The sequence below is a fragment of the Nerophis ophidion genome, linkage group LG20 (assembly GCF_033978795.1).
Source record: "Nerophis ophidion isolate RoL-2023_Sa linkage group LG20, RoL_Noph_v1.0, whole genome shotgun sequence".
In the NCBI taxonomy this organism is placed as follows: domain Eukaryota; kingdom Metazoa; phylum Chordata; class Actinopteri; order Syngnathiformes; family Syngnathidae; genus Nerophis; species Nerophis ophidion.
Window position 1 is genome coordinate 46570606 of NC_084630.1, and position 10458 is coordinate 46581063.

Here is a 10458-nt window from a genome sequence, read left to right on the forward strand (position 1 = left end):
AGACGAGGTCACGCTAACATCACGTGACACCTCTGATAAAGGCTGACAACACTTGATGGTACAATCCATATAACACGTCACAGACGAGGTCACGCTAACATCACGTGACACCTCTGATGAAGGCTGACAACACTTGATGGTACAATCCATGTAACACGTCACAGATGACGTCCCGCTAACATCACGTGACACCTCTGATGAAGGCTGACAACACTTGATGGTACAATCCATATAACACGTCACAGATGACGTCCCGCTAACATCACGTGACACCTCTGATAAAGGCTGACAACACTTGATGGTACAATCCATATAACACGTCACAGACGAGGTCACGCTAACATCACGTGACACCTCTGATAAAGGCTGACAACACTTGATGGTACAATCCATATAACACGTCACAGACGAGGTCACGCTAACATCACGTGACACCTCTGATGAAGGCTGACAACACTTGATGGTACAATCCATGTAACACGTCACAGATGACGTCCCGCTAACATCACGTGACACCTCTGATGAAGGCTGACAACACTTGATGGTACAATCCATATAACACGTCACAGATGACGTCCCGCTAACATCACGTGACACCTCTGATAAAGGCTGACAACACTTGATGGTACAATCCATATAACACGTCACAGACGAGGTGACGCTAACATCACGTGACACCTCTGATGAAGGCTGACAACACTTGATGGTACAATCCATATAACACGTCACAGACAAGGTCACGCTAACATCACGTGACACCTCTGATGAAGGCTGCAGAAGCAAGGTAGCCCAAACTTGTCAGGTACAACACTTTACCTTACTAGCCTATAGAAATCAACCCTTTATAAATAGTTGAATGTTGTTACCCACATTCGAAAAAAGGAGCACCACTCTTTGAAACAGTATGTGGGCATACTTTTATTTTGAAGTGTCTTGTTTGGTCTGTGGACAGATGTGAGGAAGCTACTTCCGGGTATGGCCAACGAGGTATTTGTTTGTCATTTGTTGGTATTTTACTTGGTAAATTGTTTGATCCACATGCTGTGCATGTTGTTATTTTTACGTTTGTAACCTGCTTTATTTATTACAGTTTTCACGGTGAATTTGAAGGGAAAGTAAGCCTTCACATAAATCAGTTCAAGAAAGCCATTGTGTCTGTGCTATTTGGAGGGACTTACACTTTCTAACCTGACTAATGCCTTGCATGGTCTATATAACAACGGGCGGGTGGTTGTGGCTTTGATAAAATGTTGGTTCGGGTGAATGGCGGGTGGATGACGAATTTAGTGACGCAGTTGCGGATGATATAATTTCCTATCCGCTAGGGGTGTAACGGTACACAAAAATTTTGGTTCGGTACGTACCACGGTTCAGAGGTCACGGTTCGGTTCATTTTCGGTACAGTAAGAAAACAACAAAATATACATTTTTTGATTATTTAACAAATTTGCTAAATCTTCCACCAAAGAATATTTTTCTTAGTGGAATATTTGATGTGAAGTAATCGGAAACTTGGATAGGTCAATAATTCATAATAACATTGAGTTTGATTCGATATTATGTTTTGAGCAATGACAGTTTGAAGGAAAAAAAACAGCTTTGTTTTATTAGTCAACGTTACGACTTTTTCTAAATTACATTTAGCCTTTAAACTTTTTTATTTTACTTTTCTTTATGTTTATTTTAAAAGTATTTTTAGAATGTGCCGTGGGCCTTTAAAACATTAGCTGCGTGCCACAAATGGCCACCGGGGCAGTTTTGACACCCCTGCTATAGATAATAAAAAATTAAATCTGATTAATGAATGGATAAAAAGCGGAGCCTGGCGAGGCATGCACCTTTATCATAACTCTCTCTGTCTCTGCCCCTCCCTCACCAATGTTAACGCTGTGTCCACCACTTTATTTTTGTTTTTAACCCTGAACCTACATTGAAAAGACACGCAACCCTTAATTTAAAATGCCGGACATCTGAGGCATTTAAGAAAGTCCACCTGGACAGCTCAGCAAAGAGGACACATCCCGTGAAAAAAAAAGGTGTGGTCAGTCTATCGTAGCCCAGTCGTTGCTAGCATGCCGTGTGTTGTTGTTTTGATTGATTGATACTTGTATTAGTAGATTGCACAGTACAGTTCATATTATGTACAATTGACCACTAAATGGTAACACCCCAATAAGTTTTTCAACCTGTTTAAGTCGGGGTCCACGTTAATCAATTCATGGTGCCTCGGGGTGCATTGTTTACACAACCTGCGGTGCGCTACTTAATATCTCCGTGACGTTCCGTACACCTCCGAAGCAAAACGGTTCAATACAAATACATGTACCGTACGTTACACCCCTACTATCCGCGCATCTCTAACGCAGAGACAAAAACCACCCTGGCGGCGCCAAAATCGGCGGAATTCCGCGGATCCGCAGAAAATTCCCAAACCTGATCATTGTATTCTGTTTATATTTACATCTAACACAATTTCCCAACTCATATGGAAGCGGGGTTTGTATGTATATATAAATGTATACATATATTTGTCCAGGGTGTACCCTGCCTTTCGCCCGAATGCAGCTGAGTTTGGCTCTAGTACCGTCTACGACCCCAAAAGGGACAAGCGGTAGAAAATGGATGAATGGGTGGATATATACACACACATACGTATACAGACATACAAATCCACATATACATATATATATATTAATGCGTTAATTACGCGTTAACTCATCAATCTATTAACGCCGACAATTATTTTATCGCACATTTGCGTATGTTGTTTACATGCTTTTATTTTGTTAACGCCTTTTCTTAACAAGATGGCATCTCCCGGACGGGCTTCGCCGTCGAGGGGCTCTTGGTAAAGATGGAACATTTGGCCAAAATACCGGACAATTCTGCAAATTTCATGGCTGGCTTACAGCGTGGTCACTCCGGGATCACTTACGACCGCCAGACAATTCTGGATGTGGATAGATCGGGCCGTTTTGGACTGAATGACGCGTGCTTGCTAGACCGGCTAGCTAGCATGGGAATACTTTGCCGGCTACATCCAGCGGCCTGTGAAGCAGCGGAGTATATGTGTTGTCTGTCTATTTATGAATAATGCAGACGAGGAGTGTTGGCTGAGTTCTTAACGTTTGCTTTCAGAGCGTGCATATCACAACATACAAGATGCCGTCATGGCGACACAACCTATACCGGGCTACCGCGCATGCTCGTCACTCCTGTTGCATGCTGGGTAGGGTAGTTCTTTTATTCCCTGGCTCATAACATCACAAATAGTACCATGTATATGATGCAAACAAATGGAAAATTCCCATCATATCAATTCCTAGATATGGTCATAATTATTTTAAGTGCACTACGCAGAATAAACACAACATTATTAATATTGCTACTACGGATAATTTGATCAAAAATTCCCTAAAACAGCCCACTACCTATAATATAGGTTTTTTAAACATAAGACCCTGATAAAAAAAATGTTTCTGCTGTTACCTCAGAAATTGCCTGTTCAGATGTCATGATTGTGGCTCAGAGATTTGTATGTAGATTATATTTATTTTCCATAACAAACAGGATAACTTAAATACCTTGGCAGTGGCAATAAGCTTAAATGTTTGTATTTAAATTTTTTGAGTTGATTTTCATAAAATATGCTATTTAACTGCTACTGTTTAACAAGGACTGATTTAAATTGTGTTTGCACAACAAATGTTTTGGCACTTTTGTTCATGTGGGAGAATATTCCAATAAAGGTGCACTACACACTACTTTTGAATTCATTATTGGGCTTTGCGTAGACAATGCAGTTAATCGCGATTAATCGGAGAAATAGTGCGATTAACTTCGATTCAAATTTTTAATCGTTGCCCAGCCCTAATATATATATATATATATATATATATATATATATATATATATATATATATGTCCGTGCGCACGCACACACGCACGCACACGCACACGCACACACAGTGGAGCATCACAACCCCCCCGAACAGGCGGGAGCAGGCCAGCCATCCCAGTGATATCATGCACCAGGAGGTCATGGAAGGCAAGTACATCCCTAACTGCATTGTCAGTCAGGTTGATGTGTGGCCACCTGCCTCAAGACAGCTGTGTCAGGTTGGCAATCACTGCTTGCTTAAACAGAACCTCAGTGTATGAATCATCGTGTGGTTGGCTCCCATCGGGGACCCGATACACACATATACGTACATCCATTTAAATAAAGAAGAGTGCCATGATGGCAAAGCAACAGCAGCACAAAGTCTTGTTTAGGAGAGACACCATCTTGTTTCTATGTCCTTGCACTACTCACCCTCTGCCTTTGTCCGTGCGACTCTCGATGACCACGCCCTCGACTGGGCCATCAGGCTCCGCCTTCAGCTCCAGCACCTCTGCCAGGGCCAGCGTGGCCTCCACCAGAGCAAGCAGGTTGTCCTCCTGGCGACGAGCAGAGTGGGAGGTGGTGACTAGCGTCAGCAGGAGTTCCAGGTGTCCGTACCTTGAGGGCGGAGATGTGGATGGCCTGAACGTCTCCTCCCAACTCCTCGCAGACCACATCGTGAGCCAGGAGTTCCCGTTTGACCCTCTGAGGGTCGGCCTGAGGTTTGTCGCACTTGTTGACCGCTACGATGATTGGTACTGCAACACACAAGGATGCTCACGCCGCCGGTCAGCAGCTGTGGTGCGTACCTTACCTGCGGCCCGCTTGGCGTGCTGGATGGATTCCACCGTCTGTTTCATCACGCCGTCGTCGGCCGCCACCACCAGGATGACCAAGTCTGTGGCGTGGGCTCCACGCGCCCTCATGGCGGAGAAGGCGGCATGACCGGGCGTGTCCAGGAAGGTGATGGTCTCACCTGTAGTGGGCAACTCCACTGCAAGACAAAAACACGGTGGGTTCCTCCAACAGTGTGGGCGGTTCTGAGTCCGATACCTCGGAAGGCTCCGATGTGCTGCGTGATGCCGCCGGCTTCCGTGGCGGCAATCTGGCTTTTCCTCAGACTATCCAGCAGCGTGGTCTTGCCGTGGTCCACGTGACCCATGATGGTCACCACTGGGGGGCGCGGCACCATTCTGCTCTGGTCCGCCGGAGGTCTGCGAGGGTCAGAGGTCAGCTGTTAGAACAGTTTGATGATGTCATAGCGTGATCAAACTGTGACCGGGTTACCGTGGCACGGCATCTCTGTACTCTCTTTCTGGGCTCTCTCGCAGTTTGGCCCATTGCATCTTCATTCCTGAGCGCTTCACCACCTCTTTGATCCACATATCGTCCAGAACCGAGTCTGGCTCCAGATAGTCCACATCCAGCGACGTATTCAGCAGCACCTCCACAATGTGATCTACACACATCCAAAGTCTTGGTCTGTGACTTGTTGGAACTACTACAAGTGGAAAACACTGATCTGTATCAGAACAGTGCAAGACTGGACCCTAGACTTAGAGTGCTAATATCTAGTCTTGGACTTCGACTGATAATTTTACTTGTATTTTAAAACTTACAAATGTTGCTTAAAGTAATGAAGAATCCTTTGGATCAGAAACACTATGGACAGTTCTACTTCCGGTTAAAAGGTACGAAACAGGAATAACATATTTAACCAGCAGCACCTGCTGTGAGCAAACTTTTCGTAAAGATGGCGCCATAGCATAAACAATAATACACCTTTTAAGCGTAACATTTAAACCATTTCTTTCAAAACTAAACATTATGGCCATTAGCGAGGAAAAATCCATAAATTATCCGCAACGTTTTATAAGGCGCACGGTTCAAAGCGTGGGAAAAAGACGCAATTTATTGTCCGGAAAATATACTACTAGCCTTATAAATGGAAATATTATTGTTTACATTTGTGTGTGTGACTCACATTATTGACATTTGTATGTGTCTCTCACTATATTGTTTACATTTGTGTGTGACTCACAATAATGTTTACATTTGTACGTGTGACTCACACTATTGTTTACATTTGTGTGTGACTCACTATATTGTTTACATCTGCGTGTGTGACTCACTATATTGTTTACATTTGTTTGTGTGACTCACAATAATGTTAACATATGTGTGTGTGCCTCACATTATTGCTTACATTTGTATGTGACTCACATTATTGTTTACATTTGTATGTGACTCACATTATTGTTTACATTTGTATGTGTGACTCACGTTATCGTTTACATTTGTATGTGTGACTCACATTATTGTTTACATTTGTATGTGTGACTCACATTATTGTTTACATTTGTATGTGTGACTCACATTATTGTTTACATTTGTATGTGTAACTCACGTTATTGTTTACATTTGTATGTGTGCCTCACATTATTGTTTACATTTGTATGTGTGACTCACGTTATTGTTTACATTTGTATGTGTGACTCACGTTATTGTTTACATTTGTATGTGTGACTCACGTTATTGTTTACATTTGTATGTGTGACTCACATTATTGTTTACATTTGTATGTGTGACTCACATTATTGTTTACATTTGTATGTGTGACTCACGTTATTTTTTACATTTGTATGTGTGACTCACATTATTATTTACATTTGTATGTGTGACTCACATTGTTTACATTTGTATGTGTGACTCACATTATTGTTTACATCTGTATGTGTGACTCACGTTATTGTTTACATTTGTATGTGTGACTCACATTATTGTTTACATTTGTATGTGTGACTCACATTGTTTACATCTGTATGTGTGACTCACATTATTGTTTACATTTGTATGTGTGACTCACGTTATTGTTTACATTTGTATGTGTGACTCACGTTATTGTTTACATTTGTATGTGTGACTCACATTATTGTTTACATTTGTATGTGTGACTCACATTGTTTACATTTGTATGTGTGACTCACATTATTGTTTACATTTGTATGTGTGACTCACATTATTGTTTACATTTGTATGTGTGACTCACATTGTATACAGACGTGTTTCTATTGTTGTAGCCTAAAACACATGAAATTGCCGCAGGAGAAAGTTTCATGTTTCAAGTCTTTTTTCCAGTAAGATTTAATCAACTTGCAAGATTATGAATTTGTAATAAATCTCCCATGAATGGCAGACCGACTTAGAAGTGGACACTAGATGGCAGTAATGACCACATGAAAGCAGAGTGGTGTATGAAGAGCGTGTGACCAACTCAAGGAGCAGCGCCATGTTTGCTACCAATGACATCCAGTGAGGACATCAATGTGTCTCCATGTGGTTGTAAACATATACTTACAATAATTGTATTGACAAGGACATCAATGTGTCTCCATGTGGTTGTAAACATATACTTACAATAATTGTATTGACAAGGACATCCAGTGAGGACATCAATGTGTCTCCATGTGGTTGTAAACATACACTTACAATAATTGTACTGACAAAGACATCCAGTGAGGACATCAATGTGTCTCCATGTGGTTGTAAACATATACTTACAATAATTGTACTGACAAGGACATCCAGTGAGGACATCAATGTGTCTCCATGTGGTTGTAAACATATGCTTACAATAATTGTATTGACAAGGACATCCAGTGAGGACATCAATGTGTCTCCATGTGGTTGTAAACATATACTTACAATAATTGTACTGACACACACTGTGCTGCTACCTTTGCTGACCTCTCCAACACGCCTCAATAAAAGAAGTTATTAGCCTCATTGGGACAACATTGTCATCATCGTTTCACCAACAATCAAATTGTGACTTTTGTGCCAAGTGTGTGTCTGCCTCCAATGTATAGGTGTAGCAAACACATCACATGGGCTCAAAGTTGGTAGCAAACATGGCGCCCTGACTCCGACCAATTCTTGTACTGTTATTAGCCGTGTGAGCATCTTGGGAAGAATGCATTGCCTGCATTTCTACACATGATTTGACTTGAGATTCTCAACTAGCAGCCTCTTTGACACCTGTATTGTAGTACTCAGGGCTAGAGTGTCCGCCCTGAGATGGGCAGGTTGTAAGTTCAAACCCCAGCAGAGTCCTACCAAAGACTATGAAAATGGGAGCAATTACCTCTCAACATCAAGGGTTGGAATTGGGGGTTAAATCACCAAAAATGATTCCCGGGCGCGGCCACCGTTGCTGCTCACCGATCTCACCTCCCAGGGGGTGGACAAGGGTGATGGGTCAAATGCAGAGGACAAATTTAACCACACCTAGTGTTTGTGTGTGTGACAGTCATTGGTGCTTTAACTTTACTTAGATGTTTACAATATCATTTAGTGACATCGTTGTCATTATACATCACATTTATAGAACACCATGCAAAGAATTTTGGGCAAAGCTCTCCTGTAGCCACACCCCCTCAGGTAATGTACTTCCTGTGTTTACATCACACATATAGACTCTTGGAAAAGTGTATTTCTTCCCATAATTCCATTCAAAAGGTTATAGATGGTAGATCCTGGGCCCACAACTTAAAGCAGTTGAAGTATTTAGTTGTCTATGTGTACATCATTTGGGCTCATCAGACCCAGGAAAACAGGATTTCAAAAATAAATTAGAACAGTGTGAAGAAATGAGGCCAAATTTGACAGGAGATGAATGTTTGAAAGTGTCACATCTACTCACTGCTTGACTTTGGTCCAAGTGTCTCAGTCAAGATTCATCTGACTTGACACCTGGCCAGAGGACCATCATTGATACCTGAAATGCTCTTTTCCTGGCTTTGATGAGCCCAAATGATGTACAGATAAACAACTAAACTGCTTTAGTTGTGGGCCCGGAATCTACAATCCATGGAAGTTTAGCCTTTTGAATGCAATTATGGAAATAAATACACTTTTCCATGATATTGTCATTTTTTGCAAAGGGTCTGTACACCTGGCGGCAGGCTCCTAATAAATAGGAAGAGAACACAACCTTCATTGTGATGTGAGCTAGCTAGCCAGCCTGTGTTCTCAGCAGTAATGGTACTAATTGCAATTCCAGAAAAGAAACAACTGCTAACCACAGAAATATATCCATAGTTGATGTAGCGCTTGCCTGACCCAGCGGGCTACATCAATAAAGTCTTTGGATCCATAAAGACTTGATTTATGGTCACCCACATGTCAACACAAGAAACACACTTGTGTGTTTACTAACCACACAAGACTACAAGAGTACCACTCGGGCTGGGCGATATATACGATATATCGCAGGTTTGTCTCTGTGCGATATAGAAAATGACTATATCCTAATATTTGATTATATGTTCTCACACCGTTGCTTTTAGCTGCGTGCATTACATTACTGCCCTGTCTCACTCCTTCTCGTCTGTCCTTCCTTTGGTCAATTGACTTACTTGTGATTTCCCTCTCTGCATGAAAGTTTCAAAGTAGCATATATGAATGCAGAATGAAGAAGGATGCTTGAATGTCGACACATAGAATCATCATACTGCTGTGATTATATGCATCAAGGGTTCATTCAAGGCCAAGGCAAAATATCGTAATATGTATCGTATATCGCAATATGGCGTAAAAATATCGCGATATTAATAAAAGCCAATATCGCCCAGCCCTAAGTACCACACAAGAAAACTATAAGAGTACCACACAAGAAGACTAGAAGAGTACCACAGGACAAGACTACAAGAGTACCACAGGACAAGACTACAAGAGTACCACAGAAGAAGACTAGAAGAGTACCACAGCAGAAGACTACAGGAGTACCACACAAGAAGACTAGAAGAGTACCACAGAAGAAGACTACAAGAGTACCACACAAGAAGACTACAAGAGTACCACAGAAGAAGACTACAAGAGTACCACAGAAGAAGACTACAAGAGTACCACACAAGAAGACTACAAGAGTACCACACAAGAAGACTACAAGAGTACCACACAAGAAGACTACAAGAGTACCACAGAAGAAGACTAGAATAGTACCACAGCAGAAGACTACAAGAGTACCACACAAGAAGACTAGAAGAGTACCACAGAAGAAGACTACAAGAGTACCAGACAAGAAGACTACAAGAGTACCACAGAAGAAGACTACAAGAGTACCACAGAAGAAGACTACAAGAGTACCACACAAGAAGACTACAAGAGTACCACACAAAAAGACTAGAAGAGTACCACAGAAGAAGACTAGAAGAGTACCACAGAAGAAGACTAGAAGAGTACCACAGAAGAAGACTAGAAGAGTACCACAGAAGAAGACTAGAAGAGTACCACAGCAGAAGACTACAAGAGTACCACAGAAGAAGACTACAAGAGTACCACACAAGAAGACTACAAGAGTACCACACAAGAAGACTACAAGAGTACCACAAAAGAAGACTACAAGAGTACCACAGAAGAAGACTACAAGAGTACCACACAAGAAGACTACAAGAGTACCACACAAAAAGACTACAAGAGTACCATAGAAGAAGACTACAAGAGTACCACAGAAGAAGACTACAAGAGTACCACAGCACAAGACTACAAGAGTACCACAGAAGACTACAAGAGTA

The 10458-nt window shown here is 41.8% G+C and overlaps 1 protein-coding gene across 1 annotated transcript in view; it reads right to left on the reverse strand.

The window, feature by feature from the left end:
• LOC133539229 (translation initiation factor IF-2, mitochondrial-like) overlaps positions 1 to 10458 on the reverse strand; it is a gene marked incomplete at its 3' end in the record, with an annotated part of 43127 nt that overhangs the window by 27036 nt on the left and 5633 nt on the right. Inside the window, exons 4-8 of the mRNA XM_061881405.1 lie at positions 5171 to 5342; positions 4937 to 5097; positions 4698 to 4877; positions 4502 to 4641; positions 4316 to 4440 (exon numbers count right to left, since the gene is read on the reverse strand). Coding sequence (XP_061737389.1) covers positions 4316 to 4440; positions 4502 to 4641; positions 4698 to 4877; positions 4937 to 5097; positions 5171 to 5342 — 778 coding nt within the window. The remainder of the gene's footprint in view (positions 1 to 4315; positions 4441 to 4501; positions 4642 to 4697; positions 4878 to 4936; positions 5098 to 5170; positions 5343 to 10458) is intronic.